This window comes from Ochotona curzoniae, unplaced genomic scaffold (genome assembly GCF_017591425.1).
Source record: "Ochotona curzoniae isolate NIBS_2020 unplaced genomic scaffold, NIBS_Ocur_1.0 contig_46, whole genome shotgun sequence".
Taxonomy (NCBI): Eukaryota; Metazoa; Chordata; class Mammalia; order Lagomorpha; family Ochotonidae; genus Ochotona; species Ochotona curzoniae.
In genome coordinates this window covers 7,195,445-7,217,533 of record NW_024466340.1, presented here as the reverse complement: position 1 = coordinate 7,217,533, position 22,089 = coordinate 7,195,445, and the positions used below count along the sequence as shown (strand labels likewise).

General features: G+C 62.5%; 1 protein-coding gene across 1 annotated transcript in view; it reads left to right on the top strand.

Annotated features, from left to right (window-relative positions):
• NCOR2 (nuclear receptor corepressor 2) overlaps positions 1-22,089 on the top strand; it is a 137,232-nt gene that overhangs the window by 46,991 nt on the left and 68,152 nt on the right. The window contains exons 3-7 of the mRNA XM_040987132.1: positions 4,383-4,510; positions 6,800-6,977; positions 10,934-11,113; positions 13,918-14,031; positions 18,236-18,292. Coding sequence (XP_040843066.1) covers positions 4,383-4,510; positions 6,800-6,977; positions 10,934-11,113; positions 13,918-14,031; positions 18,236-18,292 — 657 coding nt within the window. The remainder of the gene's footprint in view (positions 1-4,382; positions 4,511-6,799; positions 6,978-10,933; positions 11,114-13,917; positions 14,032-18,235; positions 18,293-22,089) is intronic.

Below are 22,089 nucleotides of genomic sequence, written 5' to 3'. Positions count from 1 at the left end.
CTTGGCCTTACCCCTGGTGTGGGAGGTTGCCAACTACCCAGGAACACCAGGCTGCTTCAGTAGGTCTGTCAGTGACGCAAAACGCAGAGGCCAGGACCCAGCGGCCATTGCCCCCTGCAGGCCAGGGGCTGAGGTCAGGGGAACTGGGGAGGCTGCAGACTGGAGCTCCTGTGCTTGCCTGGACCTTCGCTTGGGCAGCTGGGACCTGGGGAGGAGCTTGTGCACTGTTGGTTGTGCTGGGGCTGGGGGAGGCCGGTGCTGGGGCTGGGGGAGGCCGGTGCTGGGCTCTGTTAGCAGCAGGGTGCCTGGCCAGCACTCCCCACTGATATCTTCCCACTGGCCCATCTGATGAGCGGAGAGCAGATTGCAAGAGTCTCCCTTCATGTGGGGCTTCAGCCGTGGCCTTGGGGAGACCAGGAGGCAGCAAGACGGGCACTACCTCTGGGGGTAGGGCTCCTGGCCGTGGGCCTATGTCCTGGCTCCTAGTCTGAGCTGCCAGGATTGGGGCCCCTGGGCTGGGAAGCCTGGATGATATTCCATATGACTCCGAATGCCCGTTGTCCCCACCTTGCCGGGTGGCTCTGGGCTCTCCCGCCACCTGGTGGAGTGGCCTCCACTTTCCCTTCTGCAGGAGTGGGCGGGGGAGGTGTTTGCAGTGCTGGGGTGGGTCTAACAGTAAATATGTGAGGATCGTTCCTGCCTTCCTGGCAGGGTGGGCCTCTGCACTCTGAGTGGGCAGCGGGTTGTAGACTTGGGGAGCCCAGGGCCCTGACCGAGCTGCACCACGCTGTCGTTTTCTGACATGGGTGCCATGTGTGGCACTCCTGGGGACCTAACTTCTCCTCTGGGGTTGAGCATCTACTACCAGAAGGCAGGAAGTTGATCTAGCCAAAGGGCCACATCCCCTTTTCCTGCCCCTGTTCTGGGCGCTCTGTGGCCTAGCTCAGTTCTGCCATCTCCCCCGAGTTCTCCTGGTCCTCCTGGCCTCTGCTGGGTTCCTGCAGGCCCTGGCCTGAGTGAACCCACTTAGAAACAAACATGAGACCAGATGCCAGCACTGGGCAGACTGCCCTGTGCTTCCGTATCCCTGGCAGCATAGGCAGCGGGGGTGGTTACAAGACTGGACTCGGCTGGCCATGGGTCGGCTTGGTATGGAGCTGGGGCGTGTTTTCCTGTGCGGCTCCAAGGGTGGGATCTGGACTCTGCTTGCAGGAGGGGTGACAGGCTTCACCTGGGACGCTTCAAAGTGCGCCACAGCCTTCGTAGCACAGAAGCAACACAGACAGTACCTAACGGAGCGGGCGTGACTGCGTGCCCATTGCACCGGATGCTGGACCACACCTAGCTTTGGCCTTGGGCCTGATTTTGCTGACTCTTGCCCTGAACAAGTGCTTATCAGGCACTCTGTGGAGGGATCAGCCTGCTCCATTTCCAGTTTGAACCGAGAGGAGAGTCTGCCGTAACCCCTCAGGGATGGGGCCCAGTTGAGCCCCGTAGGACTATGTCTGGGCAGTGCACAGGGACGCCGCAGGCAGGCACAGCTGCCAAGGCTTCTGCATCCACGTCGTTGGGGCCGGCAATGTCAAGGGCCTTCCCTGCGGTCAGCGCTACCTGGGCCTGGCGTGGGCAGGCACACACACGCGGCAGCCAGGGCAGGAGGCTGAGGGGTTGGAGCGTGAAGGTCTCCGGCCCCTTCTGCAGCCCAGGACTAGGCCGAGCCTTTGAGGGAGGGTGGGGAGCCATGGTTTGGGAATCCTTACGTGGGGAGACTCACTCATTCGTTCATTGAGCATCTCAAGTCCTCTTCTGGTCAACCTGTTCTTATGTGAGAGCAATGGGCAGGGGATGGGGCAGAGTCAGGGAGCGGGCCTCATGGAGGAGGCTGCGGGGGTGGGCAGGCACAGGGCCATGTGGCTGAGGCAGGTTGCAGGCTGTGGGCTTGGCATGTGCCAAGGCCCTGAGGTGGACTCGCCCTTGGCAGTAGCCCTGTCACTCCAGCAGGACCGTTGGGTCCAGGCACTGGGAAGAACTGGGCTTTCTCTTCACATCCATATGGAACCCCATAGGCTTCTTGCAGACGCTGTGGGGTGAGCACCCTCTCAGGCCAACCACAGAGAACACCTTCCTTCCAGAATCCAGAGCCCACTGCCCTGGCCCCTTGGGACCTGGCCTGGTTGTACCCACGGGCTTTGCTTCAGGGAGAGTGGCTTGGCCGCAGGGTGCTGTCCTAAGAATTTGGAAGGTGGAGCTGGCCACAGCTGGGGGCCATGCCTCCTGGGCATGCACAGCCCTCCTGAGCAGCGGCCAGGCTGGGCCTCAGCTCTGCCCAGGCAGGGGTTGCCTCTGACCTGTGCACTGCAGGAGGCTGCTTCGCCTCCACCAGGTGTCTCAGAAACAGCCCCTCCCCACTGTGTGTCTGTGCCCTGCCTCCCTCCTCGCGTCCTTGCTGGGGTTACCATGGTAGCCGCCTCATGGGCAGCCTTCAGCTGCAGGTGCACGCAGTAGGTGGTTTACAGATACCGGCTGTCACCACTGCTGCTGTGCTTGTTGCTGCTTGCTCCTGTCACCTGGAGGTTCCAGCTTGGTTGAGTCCAGCTTCCTGGGGCACGTGAGTTCTTCTGTCGCCAGTTGCTGCCCCACTGCACTGCTGGGGAGTGCCCCTGGACTGGAGACGGGTTGGCATCACCACAGATACCCTGTGCCCCGGTGGTCCTCGGGCCGGCCCTGGCCTGGGTCGCTGAGGGGTGGGCCCTGGCCTGGGTTGCTGAGGCCCTGGCCACAGTGCTGTGTGCACCTGGTGCCTCTCCCTGCCCGTCTTGCTGAGAAGTGGCCTGTCTGTCTCGACACTTCTTTGCTCATTTTGTTTTTGCGTGCAGAGAGAGGCCTCCTGGCAGCCTGTGGGGCCTGCTGACTCCCTACCACACCTCTGTGTGTGTGCAACTGCCCGCTCACAGCCTCCTCCGCTCCCTGCCTCACCCTGCCACTGCTTCCTTCTCCCACGTGAGCACCTGCTGTCTGGTGCAGGACACCAGCACGGGGAGGCGGCCTAGCCTCAGGGAAGGGAGGGGAGGGGAGGGGAGCTCCTGCCCCTTACTCCTTGTTCCCTCCATGCCACCCCAGCCCCTGCCCATCTGGCCTCCTGAGGCTCCCTCCCTCAGGTTTTGCAGCCCCTGGGCTCTCAGCCACTCCCATTTTTTTCTGTATATATATATTTTTCCATTGTGTAGGATCTGAAACAAGTACATTCTCAACACAGCTACCCAGGATCTCTGACTCTTTTGTTGGCAGAAATAACCACTTTAAAATGAAAACCTAGAGAACAAAAGAATGGCTTGAGCTAGGTGGAAAATTGTGACAATAATCAACAGGTGCCAGAAGACACAAAGTCACCTGTGGTCGCGGTGTGTCTGACGCCACACCTGTTCAGACATCACTAATTGATTGCCACTCACTATGTGAGCATTCTAAGCAGACTGGACTGACTTCAGTGCGTGGCTTCTTTGTTTAAAACATGGTCTCTGTGGTGGCTGCAGTGCCTGTCATGTGTCACTGTTCAGCTGTCAGGGTGGTGGGCGATACATTCAGAGAAAATGATCCTGCCCCCGTTCAGCAGTGTGGAGGACACTTCATTCAGGGCTGTTGCTGCTGCCCGGGGTGGAGCCTGGCTGGGACAGAGGCCAGCAGAGAGGTCAGGGTGGGGACCTCTCTATCTGACTCCACCCAGAGCCCTTCTGGGAGGCGGCCAGGCGGGATCTCCCAGCGCCTCTGACCACAAGGCTTGCGCCAGCCCCTGGATGGGACTGGGGCTTCTGTGTCAGTGTGTTGTTTGCACTGTGGTCTCCTGCCCATAAGCCGCTTTGTCTGCTCCCCCTGGGCCTGCGGCACTTGCGAAGCCGCCTTGCTCACTATCCTCCACCCCCCCTCCTCCCTGTGTGTGCCCGCGTGTGCCCATTCTGTAATGGTGTGTGCGATCCTGACGGGGCTGTGTTTCCCAGGCAGTGGCAGGTGGCAGGGTAGGCCAGGTGGGGGGACAGGGTTCTGTCCTGATCTCTCTCATGCCAGCATTCCTGCCAGACATGTGCAGTGAACTAGCCCATGACCTTGGAGGGGCTGCTGGGCCTCTCCAGGCTCGGCTATGTTATCTGCGGCTCCTAGGGAGGCCATGTGTGGGACTCAGCAGGTGTCGTCTTACTGGGGAGTGGCCCCAGCACTGCCCTCTGAACGGTCTGGGTCTGGGAGGCCTGTGGAATGTGAGGGGATGTATGCTGGGCAGCAGGCTCTGGGCGGAGCCTCTCCAAGCTTGTCGCTGTGCAGTGGACTCAGCCCCACCCCCTGCACCTAGCACCGTTCCCACACTCATTGGTGCTTGTGCCCACCTGCAGGATGTTGGGCTGCTTGAGTACCAGCACCACCCGCGGGACTACGCCTCACACCTGTCCCCTGGCTCCATCATCCAGCCCCAGAGAAGGAGGCCCTCCCTGCTCTCCGAATTCCAGCCTGGAAATGAACGGTGAGGACGGACGGCTGTGTGCCGTCTTCGGACCACGAGGGACTCGCAGGGTTTGCTCTGCCCCTGGATTGTGACTCAGGACCAGGAGGGGGTCATATAGGGGAGAGCTGTGGCCCAGACAGGATGGGGTGGGAGCAGGTGCAGATCCTGGCTAGGAGTGATGTAGAACCCCTCCCCTCCCACCCACTGCCCCCTCCTTCTCCAGCTGCAGTCAAGGCCTTCAGCCTGGGCCAGGCTGGGCTGGCCTTGCTTTCCTCAAGTCCAGTGGAAGGTTCAAGCAAGTTAGCTAGGTGTGGCTCCCAGGAAGGGGAGGGCCCAAGGCGGCATTCACTTCTTGAGCCAACTGGTCTCATTCTTTCTCTTTTTCTTCTCCAAGAGCCATTAGAGAGGGGTGGGGGTGGGAATGGTGCCTATTTCCTGGAAGGGGACAGCTGAGGCCGAGGTCAAAGCAGGAAGGGAACTCTCACCCCCAGGATCAGCCCCAAATCCATTAAAGTGGAAGTGCCACACACTGGTGGAAGTGTCCCAGGGCCTGCAGGCAGCTCACCACCAGACCCCACGCCACAGGTCCCCCAGGAACGGGGAGGGACTGGAGGACTCAGGGGTGGGTGCCAGGTGCAGGAGGCACCGGGACTGTGCTCTGCAGCCTGTGGTGGTTTCCTGGGGCTGCTGGTGCCAGTATCGCAGTCAAAGATACCATCCTTCAGCTCTTGGGGCCAGGAGTCTATTGCCTGGGCTCTGCTGCCCACTGAGGCTACTGGGGAGGCTGCCCTGCCTCCATGGCCATCCCTGTGTTTGCTGCTGCCCTGCCCTGCCCCTGTGCCCACCCCGTGCCTGCCCCTGCCCTGCCCCTGTGCCTGCCCCTGTCCCTGCCCTGCCCCTGTGGCCACCCCGTGCCTGCCCACGTGCCTGCCCTGCCCCTGTGCCCACCCCTGTGCCTGTCCCTGCCCTGCCCTGTGCCCCCCTGTGCCTGCCCCTGTCCCTGCCCTGCCCCTGTACCTGTCCCTGCCCTGCCCTTGTGCCCACCCGTGCCTGTCCCTGCCCTGCCTTGTGCCCCCCTTGCCTGCCCCTGTGCCCGCCCCTGTGCCTGCCCTTGCCTTGCCTCTGCCCCGTCTTCACCTTGCTCCTGCCCCTGCCAGCTCCGGGGCTGCACCCCTGCAGCCATGTCCCAGGTGGCGTCTCCTCTGCTGCTGCTCATGTGGCATCCCCTGCTCTTGTGGGGACAGCAGTTGTGGGGTTCAGCATCACCCAGTGACCTCAACTTAGTTCAGTCCCATTGGCAAGGTGCTGACTAGGTTCTGGGGATACCATTCAGCCCAGTATTATGCACTTCTTGTGTCAAAATGCAAAGCCTCAGGCTTGAGGCCATGCTCTGGTGGTGGCGAAGGCCTTCGTTCTTGGCTGGCAGCAGGGATGTTGGGGACCCAGCTGGGGTTGTCAAGGACTTGCAGCAGGGCCTCCAGAGGCAAGTACACAAGGACAGCACAGCTCTAGCCTCGCTGTGGTTGGTACCGCCCAGCTAGTCTGCATGTGCTGACTGACTAGCTGCCATGTACCTAGGAGACAGCCGTGAGTAAGGCGAGCAGATGGCCCTGTCCTAGGGCAGCAGGCATGCTGGCGTGGGGCAGAAAGTGGCTGACGTCTCGGGCAGAACTGCAGTGGGCAAGGGAAGCAGGGGCCCCATGAGGCAGGCCTGCAGCTCTAAGGTCAGGGGTGCACTTCTGGTTGGCTGTCAGTTAGCAAGGAGGGCACCTGCTGGAGAAGCACCTGGGCAAGGGCAGCATTGGCAGTGGGGGGTGCAGGCTGCACAGGCCATGCCATCTCTGGGCCAGCTACCTGGGAGTGCAAGCAGCACAGGCCATGCCCTCTCTGCCCTGGTAATCTGGGGGTACACAGAGCCTTTTCCTGAGGGTCAGACTAGCAGCTCCTGTCTGCATGGGGGAGTCGAGTCAAGTCGAGTGCTGCCTGCTGCTGGGTGATCAGGAAGTGGGCCACATGTGCCTTTCCGGCTGGACTGTGTCTGGGACCAGCCCAGGCGGTGTCTGAGTCCTGTCCAAGGGCTTGAGATGCTGACCTTCCCAGGAGCCCGATGGACAGGGCCGCCGTCTCCTCCAGCGGCCTCGCTGAGCATCCCCTTCCCATTGGCATCCTCAGAGAACATCCCTGGGTGCAGGCAGACGCGAGAGTTGCAGGGAGCAGGCTGTGTGGGCTGCCCTGGTTGGGGTGGCTGAACCTGGGGCTCCCGAACCTCGCTCCTCCATGCAGTGCCACCTGCTTCTGCCTCCCCAGGTCCCAGGAGCTTCACCTGCGGCCCGAGTCGCACGCATACCTGCCTGAGCTGGGCAAGTCGGAGCTGGAGTTCATAGAGAGCAAGCGGCCTCGCCTGGAGCTGCTGCCTGAGCCCCTGCTGCGGCCCTCGGCTCTGCTGGCCACAGGGCAGCCTGGCGCCTCCGAGGACCTCACCAAGGTAAGGCATGGCCCCACTGTGCAGGGGAGAGGGGCGAGGCTGATGGGAGGCTGACTGGGGGCTGGGGGCCTCCCTTTTTAGGTGACAGAGGCTGGGACAGATGGGGAAGGAGGTTCCAGGGCAGGAGTCCTAAGTGCAAAGGGCTTGAGGCAGGGCCCTGCGGGAGGACACGGGGTCCTGGGATGAGCTGGGTGGCATGCTGACACAGGTGCCAGGCAGAGCACCTGGCCAGGTGCTTCACACTTCAGAGGTGCTTGGTCCACCAGCCTGTGTGGCTGTTGTTATGGAGATAGCAATGTGGGCCCTGGGGCAGGATGGGGCTGGCAGGGCCGCACCTCCGCTCCTCCCCTGCTGGGCTCACAGCTGTGTCTGCTGTGCCCGCAGGGCTGTCATTGGGCCAGTGCTGAACAAGCCTGCATGGCCAGTGGTTATCATCAGGGTCTGTGGGAAACTGTTAGAGCTGTGGAGGTGGCCTGCAGGGCCGTGTGCTCCAGTTCCATCAGCCCCAACCTCACCCTCCCCTCCTCTCTGCCGAGCCCACCCAGCCCTGGCCCCTACAAGGCTGTTCTTGGTTCCTTGCACTGAGCCTCTGGCCTGGGGTCCCCTTGGCCAGGGGCACCCTTGACCAGGACTCCCTGCCCCTCAGTGAGGTGCCTTCGTTCCCTGCTCCTTTTCATGGAAGCTCTGGGGCCAGCTCTGCAGGGCTCCCCCAGGGTCATGGCTGAGCTAGCCACATTTGTTGGGGGCGGGGGTGGCGGGGATCACTGTGGCTGCAGCTTGGGTTGTCCATGATGGCGTCCAGGCCTTGGTGCTGGTACCAGGTCCGCTGAGTTGGGGGCCTTGTCTGTTGGGACCTCACCTTCCTGCTGCCCACCCCCAGCAGGTATCCCTCACGAGCCTCCCAGCCCCACGCAGTCTGTGGCCTCCACTGCGGTGGAGGGCAGCAGTGCACTCCAGCCCAGCCTCCTGAGAGGATGTCTGTGGGCAGTTGCAGGTCGGACCTGGCCTCGAAGGGTTTCTACCCGACCCGCAGCCACATGGGTGGTGGTGGTCGCCCAAGTGCTGTGTGTCCCTGTCCCTAGCATAGGCTGAGATGTGCTCTGGCCAGCCCCGTCAGGCCTCTGCCTGGGCTCTGGCCGTCTGCTCCAGCCTCCGTGGCGAGGCCAAGCCCCGGGCCTGCAGGGTGGGACCCTCCCTGTGGTGCTATGGGACTGCCCAGCTCTAACTGCCTTTCTGTGTCCCTCCTTTAGGCTCTGGCCTTGTCTCTCTGCCCGTTCCCGGGCCTGCAGGGTGGGGGTGGGACCTGGCTTGGCCGCTGCTGCTGTAATTGCTGTAACTGTTGAAGCTATTGGAAAGTCTGAGCCAGTGCTGGGCAGGGAGGCAGCCTGGGAGGACCCTGCCGTGTGGGCCAAGGTCTGCGTGGGCCATGTGCAAGCTGAGTCTGTGTGGGCCATGTCCAGGCCAAGATCTGTGTGGGCTGTGTGCGGGTCGAGGTCTGTATGGGCTGTGTGTAGACAGGTCTGCGTGGGCTGTGTGTGGGCTGAAGTCTGTGCAAGCTGAGGACAGCATGGGTTGTGTGTGGGCCGAGGTCTGTGTGGGCCATGTGTGGACCAATGTCTCTGTGGGCCCAGGTCAGCATGGGCCTTGTGTGGACTGATGCCCATGTGGCCTGAGATCAGCATGGGCTGTGTGAAGGCTGAGGACAGCATGGGCTGTGCGGGATTCAGCCCCACATGGCTGGGTCGGTTGGCTGCTCACCCTCAGGCCAGCTCTGCTCCTTTCTCTATGGAAATGCCTGTCTCTGGGGTGTGTGGTGGCAGAGGCTTCCTGTAGATGCACCCCACTCTAGTTGAGGGGTCCCCTGAGCCACTGGCTGAGAGTAGCATACATCCCCGTCAGACTGGCTGGCCTAAGTGAATTCCAGGGTTGAGGGGGCTTCAGGCATACGTTGATTTAGCTCACACGATGCACCCAGACAAAGCAGAGCTCCCTGCTCCTCCCCACAGTCCACCCAGCGCCCATTGGCCTTCCTGGAACCTGCCAGTGTGGTGGGGCCAGATGGTGGGCGCCTGGGGGCAGGGACAGCCTGGGGGGTGCAGACTCTAGTCCCTAGGGCTTTTGTTTTGTATAATAAGCTTTGCTGTGCAGGGCTGGTTCCCACCAGCAGCAGGGGGGCCACTGGTGGAGAATGGTGCCAGCTGCTTGCTCGCTGGCAGTTGGCAGGGTGGGGGCGGGGCAACTGTTTGCCTCCCACGGGCCTGGGCTCCTTGGAGGCCACAGTGCTGGCACAGCTGCCCGCAGGCCTGCTGGCCGACTCCCTGCCATCCGGCCGTGCCTCTTCCTGGGAACTGAGGCGAGCAGCACGTACAATGAGTTTTTAAAAATGCAGCATTCCCAGGAGCTCCGTGTTGTTGTTTGTTTATTTTAATTTTATTTGGAAGGCTGGGAGAAAGAGATCTCCTAACCCTTGGCTCACTCCCCAAATGCCTGTGGTGGCCCGGCACGACCAGGCTGAGGCCAGAGCCAGGACTCCATCTGCAGCTGCCATGCGGGTGGCAGGGGCCCAAGCCCTTGGCTCACCTGTTGCCTGCCAGGCTGCATGGGCAGGAAGCTGGGTTGGAAGCAGGGGAGCCAGGACTCAAGCAGGATGTTGGGGTTCCAAGTGGCCGCTTAAGGTTTGTGCCAAGCGTTCACCCCAGCATGGCACTAAGAACCCCGCAAGAGTGGGACCGTTGAATAACGCCTAGGATGTTCAGTGTTCCCATCCAGCCCAAGTCTCTCATCGTGTGGTCGGGCTTCCATCACTGCCCTTCTGTGTCTACATCTGTAAGGTGGGCGGGCAGAGTTAGCTCTGAGTGGCAGGAGTCAGGAGCCAGGGGCCCGCGAGCTCCAGGGCTGGCCCTCTGCTGCCTTGGCACAGGGCAAGGCCCGCTCGCTGTGGATGGCCGCTCGCCTGGCCCTCAGGGCCTGCACTGCTTTGATGTCTCTTGGCTCACAGGGCTGACTGCTGACTTTACCCGTTCCGGTTGTTTCCTCACCCAGCTGGGGCTGGGTGGCTAGCAGAGCTGCCATGGCAACCTGTGCTTGGGTGTGCTGTGGCCTGGAGCGGCTGGGCTTTGCTGCCCACAGCTGCTCTGTGGACCACAGTGGCCCTCCACCGTGGTGGAGGCAGCTTGAGGAAGGAGTCGGGGGACTTTGCTGCATTTCCTTCTTGGCTTCTGGGTGTAAGCAGGCAGATCTCGCAGGGAGCCCCCACGTTTTCCTGGGTGACCTCCGGGACTCTGAGCGCTTAGTTGGTATCTTAGGGTGGGGGCCTGAGGCTTCTGCTAGCTGTCCTGGGTGTGCTGCACCAAGTGCCCCGTGCAGCTGCTGTGGGGGCCTCGCGGGCTAAGGCTGGCATAGGGCACCTTGTGGGTCCTGCAGGACCCCAGCCGGGTTCACAGCAGCCTGGGTGGCCTGTGGCACAGACAAGGAAATGGAGGCAGAGTGGTCGGGCTCCGGAGCTGCAGGGTGCAGAGCCGGCTGGGCCCGGCGAGCACTCGGCCCACGTGGGGCATGAGATAAGCAAACCCCGGAAGAACTGAGCTCCAGCTCCCACGTGCCGCGGGTGGCAGACGCATGTCTGAAAGCGGCACTATCCCACGGAGAGCAGCCCTTGGGGAAGGACAGGCAGGATGGCAGCTGGGAAATGAAAAGAGTAGGAAGAAGTCCCCTACCACCCTCCTCTGATCCCTCTGCGCGTGTGTGAACATACCGGGCATGCGTGACGGCCCCGGGCCAGCCTGCTGTGGGTCAGGCTGTGTATCCCTGTGCACGGACAGACAGATGGATTCAGCAAGCACCACTAAGAGTGTCGGGGAAGGCTATGTGGGGATCATGTACTCAGACCTGAAGTCTGGGCTGGAAATTGGGGGTGCCCGGGCCCTGACGTCACTCCTGTCTGCCTCCTCTACCAGGATCGCAGTCTGACGGGCAAGCTGGAGCCGGTGTCCCCGCCCAGCCCGCCGCACGCGGACTCTGAGCTGGAGCTTGTGCCTCCACGGCTGTCCAAGGAGGAGCTGATCCAGAACATGGATCGTGTTGACCGTGAGATCACCATGGTGGAGCAGCAGATCTCCAAGCTGAAAAAGAAGCAGGTGCGGATGGCGGGGTGGCCCTGGGAGGCCACGGGGTGCTCCTGGGAGCCTGCGGGGGTGGCCCTGGGAGGCCACGGGGTGATCCTGGGAGCCTGCGGGGGTGGCCCTGGGAGGCTGCAGGGTGGCTCTCAGAGCCTGAGGGGTGGCCCTGGGAGCCTGTGGGGTGGCCCTCAGAGCCTGAGGGGTGGCCCTGGTAGGCTGTGGGGTGGTCCTTGGAGCCTGTGGGGTGGCCCTCGGAGCCTGAGGGGTGGCCCTTGGAGCCTGTGGGATGGCCCTGGGAGCCTGCGGGAAGGCCCTGGGAGCTGTGGGGTGGCCCTGGGAGCCTGCGGGAAGGCCCTGGGAGCTGTGGCGGATGGCCAGGAGCAGGAACGTGGGCAGTCAGGAGACGGAGCACTCATGGGAAGAGCCAAGCAGCAGGATGCGGTGTGGTGATTGCTAGACCAGCAGCCTGAGTGCCTGCCGCCTGTGTGTGTTGCACAAGCCCCTTGGGCAGGCCAGCCCTCTGTGGTTGTTTTTAGCTGCAGCATTGCCATGCTCAGCTGTGCCATTCCTGAGACCCTGAGCTGAGCTGTTGCTTTACCAGAGGGAGGGTGAGGCTGTAGGGCTGGGCTGGGTAGGTCCAGTCCTGAGGTCACCGCTTTCTGGCAGGTGAGTCAGCAGTCACTGCCCACCCCCGTGATGGAGTGGGGGCAGGATAGATGTGGCACTTGGGCTCCCTTGTCTGGGTGAGTGGCACAGGCAAGAAGGCCACCCAGCCCAGGATCCTGCGTGCTCACAGTCCCTGTTGGCGTCACAGCAGGCCACGGGAAGGAGACAAACATCAACTCTCACGCTGCCCCTTTCGCAGCATTAGCTCAAGTGGTGTTTGATGTCCTTGTCTTTGTCACCCACTGTCCCGGCTCCTCTGCCGAGATGTCCCCTTCACCAGAGCCCCCGAGAGGCAGCCAGTCTAGCCCAGTCTGGCTTGCTGCTGCTTTTTTTTTTTTTAAAGATTTATTTACTTTATTATAAAGTCAAATATACAGAGAGGAGGAGAGACAGAGAGGAAGATCTTCCATCTGCTGGTTCACTCTCCAAGCGGCTGCAACGGCTGGAGCTGAGCCCATCTGGAGTCAGGAGCTTCTTCGGGGTCTGCTGTGCGGGTGCAGGGTCCCAAGGCTTTGGGCCGTCCTCGACTGCTTTCCCAGGCCACAAGCAGGGAGCTGGATGGGAAGTGGAGCAGCCAGAATTAGAACTTGTGCCCAAATAGGACTTTAACCGCTGCGCTATCGTGCCAGCTCGCTACTGCTTTTTATAAATAAAATTTTATTGGCACACAGCCATGCCCTGTTGTGCCCATGGCACCCGTGGCTGCTTCTGTGCCACAGAGCTTGCAGCAGAAATGAGTCTGCCAACCCCTGGTTGGTGACATCGTTAACCAGGCCCCTGGGGCTGGTAGGTGGGTGTCTTGTCAGGAATCTGACGGGGAGGCTGGCCCTGGTTGGGCTGGAGCAGGTGTTGCCCTGGTCAGCAGGGCATGGAGATGGGCGCCTGCGGCGTCGAGGCTGGGCTTTTGTCTTGGTGTTTTCCTCAATTCTGCTTTGACCTTAACATAAAATTCACCAATGTAACCCTTTTCGGGCACACAGCTCAGTGGCATGGTGGGTGCGCCCACCGTGTAAATGCCCCCCAAGACTCACATCTGCCCCAAGGGGCGCCCCCCAGCCCGGGCAGCAGGCTTCACCTGTTCCCCCAGCCCCCACGCTGCTTCCCACCTGTGTCCCGGACATTCCGTGCCCCCAGAAACCTGCACTGTGTGACCCCCAGCCTCTCGTACCCCCCTCTCGTACCCCCCCTCTCGTACCCCCCTCCTCGTACCCCCCAGCCTGCTGCGGCCCAGCTCAGAGCTTTGCTCCAGACTACGGCAGAATCAACTTCCCGACAGCTGGGGAACAGCTGGGGAGGGACGCTGGTTCTCCCAGGTGCCTGCAGAGGACACTGGGGGTCAGAGGGGCTGACAGAGCTGTTCACCCTCTGCACTGTGGCTCTGCACGTCTCAGGGGGGCCGTCTTGCAGCCTGAGAGACTCTCTCTTGCACCCACCCCACCCAGCTGGGTGCCTGCCCCTTCCGGCTCTATCCTTCAGTGCTTGGCTTCATTTGACACTTGTGGAGGACATCTGGAAGCCACCCCTAGTGGGCGCTGTTGGACTGAGGCAGTTCTGCTCCAGCCCGGGCCCTGATGCCTCTCAGGCCGTGACAGCCCATGCCACTTGCAGGCTGTGTGGGCATGGTGAGCCTGGCAGGCCGGGTATCCACCGCCTGTGGTCTTGGAGCTGGTATCAGGAACTCTCTCTGTTCTTTACTTTTCGGAAAGAATACGGACAGCAGCAGGAAGGTTGTCTTGCCAGAGGTGATGGGGGTGGACGGACAATGCTTATGCCAGTGGCAGCTCAGGGGGAGCTGGTGAGGATGAGGAGTGATCCTGCCAGGTGCCAGGGACACCACTTCATCTGGTGCTCGCCCCCATCTCCAGGGCAGAAACTGTCCTGGTCCCATTTTCTGGGTGAGGAAGTTGAGGCTCTGAGATAGCTAGGAAATGCCCAGTACCACCCCGCAAATCCGCAGCAGACATGGCCTGCTCTGGTGCCGCCAGTTCAGCAGGAGTCATGGCGGATGATTCTAGCTGTGATGGCTGGAGGCTGCAGCAAGGGGTGGGGGTCCCCTGCACGGCCCGAGTCCTCGAGTGACTCAGAGGAAACGGCCAGCAGCCTGACTTCCTGTATGCGGTTGGGCCCTGCCCCTCAAACTGTCCCCCATCCTGCAGCAACAGCTGGAGGAGGAGGCTGCTAAGCCTGCCGAGCCGGAGAAGCCCGTGTCGCCGCCGCCCAGCGAGGCCAAGCACCGCAGCCTCGTGCAGATCATCTACGACGAGAACCGGGTATGTCCCGTGGGCTTCTCGCCCATGCCGCAGCGTCCCCATCTGGGCAGTGGGCAGCACAGTGAGCCCAGAGCAGCAGAGGCATGGTGGCTTCTTGGTGTCTGTGCTCAGGTTCCAGGAGCACGCCAAGCCCACTGGCCCCTGGGCTCTCGCAGCCACTCGGGCTCTGGGCGGAGGAGGTTACCAGGGTCCAGGCAGTGGTTCCAGTGAGTGTGGCCTGCCCAGCTCCTCCCTTCCAGCCCTGGGAACCTGGGTGGGCATCCCTGTGGTTATTTCTGTTTCATCTCTGGGGGCGCAACGAGGTTTGGGTCCCTGAGCTGGGAAGGAGTGCACCAGGGGTTTGAACCCACGTGCTGCAGTTCCTGGTCCTCTGGGCCAGCTTGCATCGGCCTGGCGAGGCACCCTTGGGGCTAATGAAGCACAGTCAGGAGCAACCCTGAGGACCCTGGCAGGGGCAGCCACTGGGAGGCTCAGCCTTGGGAAGGGGCCAGGAGTGCCAGGGCTGGCTCCCTGAAGGAGCACTTGTGCCAGGTGGAAGGCTTCTTGTTGCCCTCTGAGACTACGGCTTTGATGCCCCCCTGTTGGCGGCCCCAGACAGTGCATGGTTTTCATGGCGGGTTGGGGGGTGATCCTTGTCCAAGGCTTCAATCCCTTCCTCGCAGCTAGCCTCCCAGATGTCTCTTCTCTGGGTCTTCCCTTGACCGCATCAGTGCCAGGGTCAGAGTGGGAGCTGGGGATGTTTGTGGCAACACTGGGTCTGAGTGGCTGCTGGAAGCTTGAGAGCCTGTGGCAAGGAACGGTGGTCTGGCCTGTGGCGCTCTCTCTCCATCTCTTGAAGCAGACACGCTCGGCAGGACTAGACCAAGCCCGCTGGGTCAGGGGCCGTGCTGCAGTCACCGCCCACCGCCCTCACCCTGGCTTACACGGCCTATAGGAGAGCTGAGGGGCCATCCCCGCCTCACATCTCTCCCACACCCTGATGCTGACCGTGAGCCTGCTACTAAGCCTGCCTGTTCGTTCTGCTCCCCGACTAGGGGGAGAAGACGGCAGTGCCCCTGGGCAAGTACCGGGGCCTGTAAGTCCACTGCCCCGAGCCCTTGGGACAGCACCTGGCACCCAGGTATACCGGCCAGTGCTCTTGGCACCGTCGTTGGCACTCTTGGCTTCCTTTGACTGTCTTGCAGGCTTTTACCAGTGGGCACCATTGTTCTCTCCGTTTTACTTGAGAGCCTCAAGGCTCGGGAGGGTTGGTGACCTGTGTGCAGGCAAGACCGAGCTGATTCCAGCAGCGTGTGGGGCAGGAGCAGGGGGCACCAGGTGGTACCTCCGCCCGTGTTCCTGACTTGGTGGAGAGGAGGCACGGTTCCCTCCAGTAGCCACAGGCAAAGGTCGGTGTTCCTGGGTTCTGCCCGGCTCCCTCAGCCCAACCATCTGCCTAGAGCGCCTTTGCTGCCTTTTCTGTGAGGTCCCTGCTGGATCCTGAGAAAGGCCTTCCACTCCCCTACCCGCCCCCCTTCCACACCCCTGCCCCACTTCCACACCCCTGCCCCCCTCCCTTCCACACCCCTGCCCCCTCCTTTCCACACCCCTGCCCCACTTCCATACCCCTGTCCCCTCCCTTCCACACCCCTGCCCCACTTCCACACCCCTGCCCCTCCTTCCACACCCCTGCCTCCTCCTTCCACACCCCTGCCCCCTCCTTCCACACCCCTGCCCCACTTCCACACCCCTGCCCCCTCCTTCCACACCCCTGCCCCACTTCCACACCCCTGCCCCCTCCCTTCCACACCCCTGCCCCCTCCTTTCCACACCCCTCCCCCACTTCCATACCCCTGCCTCCTCCCTTCCACACCCCTGCCCCCTCCTTCCAACACCCCTGCCCCCTCCCTTCACACCCCTGTCCCCTCCCTTTCACACCCCTGCCCCCTCCTTCCACACCCCATCCCCTCCCTTCCACACCCCTGCCCCCTCCCTTCCACACCCCTGCCCCCTCCTTCCACACCCCTGCCCCCTCCCTTCCACACCCCTGACCCCTCCCTTCCACACCCCTGTCCCCTCCCTTTCACACCCCTGCCTCCTCCTTCCACACCCCATCCCCTCCCTTCCACATCCCTGCCCCCTCCCTTCCACACCCCTGCCCCCTCCTTCCACACCCCTGTCCCCTCCCTTCCACACCCCTGACCCCTCCTTTCCACACCCCTGCCCCCTCTCATTTCCACGCACCTTCCACACCCTCCGTCTGCCGTGCCCCTCCCCCATCCCTTCCTTGCCTCTCCTCTGACCCCTCCCCCACTCCTCCAAGGAAAGGACACCCTTTTCTCTGACCAGCAGGAGCAGAGGCCCCTGGGGGCTGGAACTGTCTGCCTGCTTGCCTGGAAGGTGCAGGGGCTGGATCCCTCGGCTGGACTCAGCTGTCTGGCGGCCAGAACCCGCTGTCCCAGGGGAGCAGCAGGGTTAGATTGTATTCTGCCTCCTTGCCTCCCTTCTCTGCTGGTTCTGGGGAGGGATGAAGGGCATGGCCACTGAACAGCACGGCTCTTGCCAGGTGCGGCCGCCAGTGCCCTGAGTGTTGGACTCGTCCATGCGCAGCTGCCACTGAGCTAGGCTTTTTGTGCTTGGCCTGGTGGCTGGGCAGGTGCATGCAGATGGCAGGAGCGGAAGGCATTCAGGGCGAGAGGTGGGGTTCAGGCCAAGCGGCCTCTCCTGTGTTTGTCCTGCCTTGAGTATGGGTGGAACACATGTGTAGGCAGCACCAGGGAGTTACGGGTGGGGAAGTGGGGGAGGGTCCTTCTGTGTGTGTGTGTGTGTGGGGCCCTTGAGGCAGTGGGGTATGTGTACCAGGGAGGGCTTCAGGGAGGAGGCAAGCTTTAGTAAGATCCAGGTGGAGGAAGTTTGTAGCAGAGGTGGCTGGAGCACGGGGCTGGTAGAACCTTCGGCAGGAGGGCCCACCCTCAGGGGAGGGGTGAGAACGGGGGACCCCTCCCCCACCCCCCAGCAGCAGCAGCTCAGCTCACCAGCGTTCCTAAGGTGACTGCTTAGCCCTGTTGTTAGGACTGAACTGTGGTCAGGGCTGAGCCGGCCAGGAGTGGGGAGGCCCTGCCCCTCGCACTCTGTGGAATACTCCTGGGTCCTGGGGTGTGCCCAGCGCCTGCTCCCATCTGTAAAATGGGTGAGCAGTGGTACCTGGGGACAGGTTGTTGCCTTTTCTGTTAGGAGTTCTTTATTTGGAATGTAATGGTGGAGGGAGAGAGACAGGAGACAGGTCTGTCTGTGGGTTCACCCCACAAAGGAGCCCAGTGCTCTGGGCCGGAAGCCTGGATCCCCGCGGGGTCGCTCAGCCCTCAAAGTCCTGCATGCCGGGCTCTCCTGGACAGTCCTGTGTCCGCTCTGCTCCTGCACACTGCTGTCCTTGCGCCCTGGCCTTGCCATCCCCACCCTACACCCTCCAGGTCTGGGCAGTTTGTGTGTGTGGGAGAGGTGGAGGAAGTGGCTCATGTGGCCCATCCTTCCAGGCCCTGCTGCCCACTGTCCCTGTAACATGACCACCTACATCTGCTCATGTGCTCCGGTAGCCCGTGCTGCCCTCTGCTGTCTGACACAGCCTTGGGGAAGCCGCCCCTGTCTGCTCACCCCTGCAGCCGGGACCACCTGCGGGCCAGCCGCCACAATGGCCCGTTCAGGGCTGAGGGCCTAGCGTGGGGGCGGCGCTGCCCGCCTCGGCAGTCTCGGGGAGTCCTCTCAGCCACATGTTCCTGTTTTCCTAATAAGTCCCGGGTTGTGAGTGGGGAGGGAGGCGGGAGGCCCGGGGCAGCCCAGACCGCGTCACATGACTGTGAGACGCAGGAATCCTAGAAGGCCACCCTCCAGCCCCGCGGCCGCTCCCCGCCCCTCGCCGCTGCACCAGCTCTGAGGTCATCGCAGGCGACCCAACCGGCTTCCAGGGCAAGGCAGCGGCCCGGGCCTGGCAGGGAGCGGTGCCCACATCGAGGGCACGGGGCCTGAAACCGAAACTTGGCCAGGCTGCTGGGGACGCCGTGGGGTCCAGAGGCCCTGCTCTGTTTTTCCCAGCCTGGGGGAGGGGCGGTTGGCTGGGGAAGGCTGTGGTGCGACATGTGGGTTGGGCAGCTGCCCGCTGTTCCCGGAAGCCTCTATTTATAATCTCTTCTCTGTGTGTTTTCCACTTCTCTGCTTCTCCGTCCTGCAGAAGAAGGCCGAGGCTGCACATCGCATTCTGGAAGGCCTGGGGCCCCAGGTGGAGCTGGTGAGCTGGGGTGGGGCGGGGAGCTGGCGGGGTAGGGAGCAGGTGGGGGAGCAGGGGGAGGAGGTACAGGAAGTCCGCAGTGGCCAGGGTACAGGAAGCAATACACCCTCCTGGTAAAGCTGTGGAGTGGGTGGGGGCCGGGCCGAGGCCCCCTGTGGCAGGTAGAGCCACGTGGTGGGGCGGGTGGCATGTCGCAGCTCAGGCTGTGGAGCCTTTGCGTGGCCCACACAGTCTGTGTGCAATTCCCAGGCCTGACGCTTCGGGACTCTGACCTCAGCAGGTCTCTTGACCTCTGTGTCTCGGTTTCCTCCTACGTAGAACGGGCACAGCCATCGCACCCGTCCCGCTGGGTCACTGCCAGTGCCGGTGCCAGCCGGTGACCACACGTGCTAGTCAGAGTTGCTCCCTGCCGCTATGACTGGTTATTTCCATGGTGGGAGTCATCGCGCACTGGGTGGACATCAAGGTGCGGATGGGGCTGGAAAGCCAACCCTGGCCTCTGAGAGCCTGGCCTGGGGCAGTGGGACACAGGGCCTCAGCCCCAGGAGCGCCCACCAGGGCTCCTTCCTGTTTGTGGGGGGTCTGGGGCCGCTGAGTGCAGGCAGGGCATCAGTGAAGTCTTGTACCTTGGAAGCCCGACTCGGCTTGCTGCACGGGTGTGGGCCAAGAGCCTGTGCGAAGGGTCTCCCTGGCACCCGTGTTTTCCCACCTATGGAGTTGGGGAGCCTGTAGGGCCCCCTTTCTGATGCGTGTGACAGGCTCAGACAGTGCAAATGCCCAGCATGGTGAACGGTGGGCAACATGGGGTCGTCCACCGAGTTTTCTGGGGCTGGGTCAGCTTGGTGCAGGCAGAGCTACTGCCAGCGCTGGCCACTCTGGAGGTGTGGAGGGATAGCAGGTAGAGATGGGGCCCCCTGACCACCTTACTGTACCTCCGTCTCCAGTTGGGCTCCCCACTGGGGCTCTGCTGGGCATGGGCATAGGCAGTGGCTTCTCACACTGTGTGGTCCCTGGCGCCAGCTTCGCTGGAGCACTGTGCACCTGCCACACAATGTGCCCATTCAGTGTGTATACCCCGTGTTTATCTGTAGCCACACAGTCTTCTGTGTCGGAGATGCTCGCCACATGTGGCCACAGCCAAAGAACACGGGCTTTCATTTGGGCCAGGGTCTCCAGGTCTGTCCATTGGCCCTGAGCACAGTGTCTGCGTGGATGGCTGCTTGGTCCTGGGCTGGGAGTGGACTGTGGGCTCGTGTGTAGACTGGTTGCCCCATTTTCCATCCCCTCCAAGGAGCTGCTGCTTTGCTTATTGGGATGGTGGGGTTGGGATGGGAATGGCACCGTCCCACTTCCCACTCTCCCTCTCCTTGCTTTGTCTCTGGGCCTGCTGGGGTCAGAGGCAGAGGTCGGGGTGGGGTCGTGGAGCTGGTCTGGAGGGGGGCTTCTCAGACCTCACTGATGCTTCCTGGGGAGACTGCGTGATCCATCTCCATTGGGGATCTCAGCACAGAAGCCTTTCCAGGTTGGGGCACAGGTGGCTCAGAGTATGGTGGCCTTAGGTGGGGAGGGAATGGACTCTGGGACAGGGCACTGCAGGTGAGGTTTGTGGAGGTGTGGCCTTAGGAGATGTGGTCACTCAGCAGGTGACCAAGTGGACAGTATGCTGTGCCACCAGGCCCTGGGGTCACAGGATACAGAGCCCCACTTTGGCTTGGGGTTGGGGTGGGGAGGGGTCATCGTTCATAGCCTGTGATGTGGCCAGGGGGCACTCTGCCAAGGCCAGGCTGTCTAGGGATGCCGGCGTTCCTGCCCACGGGCACAGTCCTGAGGCTGCTGCCCACAGCCAGGCAGGGAGAGAGCTCTCAGGGAGGGAGGTGTGAGCTTCTGGCGGTGTGTATGGGGGAGGAGGAGCAGAGGCGGGCCTGGCCAGGGCTGGGGTGGGGGGTACCCAGCTTGCTGGTTGGCCCGTGGGTTGGAGCAGGGGGTGGGTGGAAGGTGTGTTCACAGCTTTGAGTTACTCCTCGCTTTCTGCCTGCACGGAGGTGTTATTTGAAGAGCCTTGGTGTCACGATGGGGTCGAGGCTGGGACTGACGCCTCCTCTGCTGCCTGTCCCTCTGGCCTTCTCAGCTGGCTGAATGGCAGACCCATGGGGCCCCTCCCTCCCGCTGAGACACTGCTGCTCGTCTGAGTCACACCAGCGCATGCCCGCCTCTACCATGGGCTCTCACCGTAGGGCTGCCTGGGCCTTGTCTGCTCAAAGCAGGCTGGGGCAGCCCCTGGCGGGAGGATTCTCGGACACCTGGTGGCCACAGTGCTGGCTTGGCCCCTGGTGCAGTCTCATGCCTTGACCACAGGAGCTGTCTGGCCTTGTGCTGCCTCTGCAGAGGGAGGGTGATATGGGATCGGGGAGAACTGTGCGGGCCCTGGGCTCCACTTGCACTGCATCTGCTTGTGGGGGGAGTCCTCCTCTACAGAGAGTGAGATGGGGTCGGGGGGAACTGTGCGGGCCCTGGGCTCCACTTGCACTGCGTCTGCTTGTGGGGGGAGTTCAGCAGAGTCTGCTCTCTGCTGCTTTGCAGCTGGGGCCAGCACCTAGAGGGTCGTCCAAGCTTGCTCCGGCCAGGCTCCACGTGGCTCTCAGGCCTCGGCTTCCCTGGGCACATGGTGATGGACCTGCAGGGCTTCTGTGAGCTGAGTCGGACCTCTGCTGGCCTCCTTTTCCCAGGCCTCCCTGTGCTGACAAAGCCTGGGCCCCCTCAGCGCTCCTTCCACCCTGCCTGGCTCCTGCAGGCAGCCTGGCCTCCTTAAGTCCCATACCAGACGAAGCCACTGCCGTGTCCAAGTTCCTGGGCTCCTCAGATGCCCAGTGAAGCAGAGCGTGTCCTGTGCCCTGTCCTGATGAGATCCTGAGACCCTGGGGGGGGGTGTGCTTGTAAATTGGGCTGTATCTAGGCCTGTCTCCGGGCTCTGGGGTCATTTCATCGGCCCCGGGGTGCAGGTGGGGACCAGGCATCTCCCCAGGGCCCTGGATGAGGATCTGCATCCTTGGCCCTCCCTCATGGGGGTGGGGTGGGGCTGTGTACACCGTCTCACCTCACACACGTGGTCACTTTCACTTCTCCTTTCCCCTTCAGTGCCCGGTTGGGGGTGGGCACACCTTGCTGTGCCTCAGACAGAGCGGCTTGGGAGGGCAGCATGACCTGGTGTGGAGAAGAGTTGTCTGTGCCTGCACTGGGCGACGTCCTCGTCCCCAGAGAGGAGCTGGGCCCACAGCCCAGGGCTGAGTCACCGTGGCGAGGCCCGTGTCGTCAGCAGGCCCGGCTGCCACCCACTGCCCTAGAGGACGGGGGCTGGGCCGAGGCCTTGCTGACCGGGAACAGGGCAGAACCTGCTAAGTCCCTTTCTCGGCCCTGCCCTGAGGCCCTGGAACTTGGCATCCCACCTGTACCCGTCCGCCCTGGCCACTGCGGGAGGTCCCTGCCGTGGGTACAGGTGAGGGATGCAGGGCGACAGACACAGTGGACGCCATGGGCAAGAAGTGTGGACCATTTGCAGGCTTGGTATGGAGAGCAGGCTCTCATTCAAGCTTGTGTCTTGCAGCTCTCGGGATGCGTGTTAAACCCCCAAGAGCCGCCAGTGCTCCCTGTCGGGGCCGTGCTGTGTCACGGGCGGCAGCTGTTTCCTTACCCATGCCCATGGCTGTGTACTGAGACAAGTCCCCAGGCGCTGGGTCTTGCCATGTATGGCTGGCTTGCAGCATGCCCAGCCCTGCACCCATCTGTTAGCAGTGCTTGGG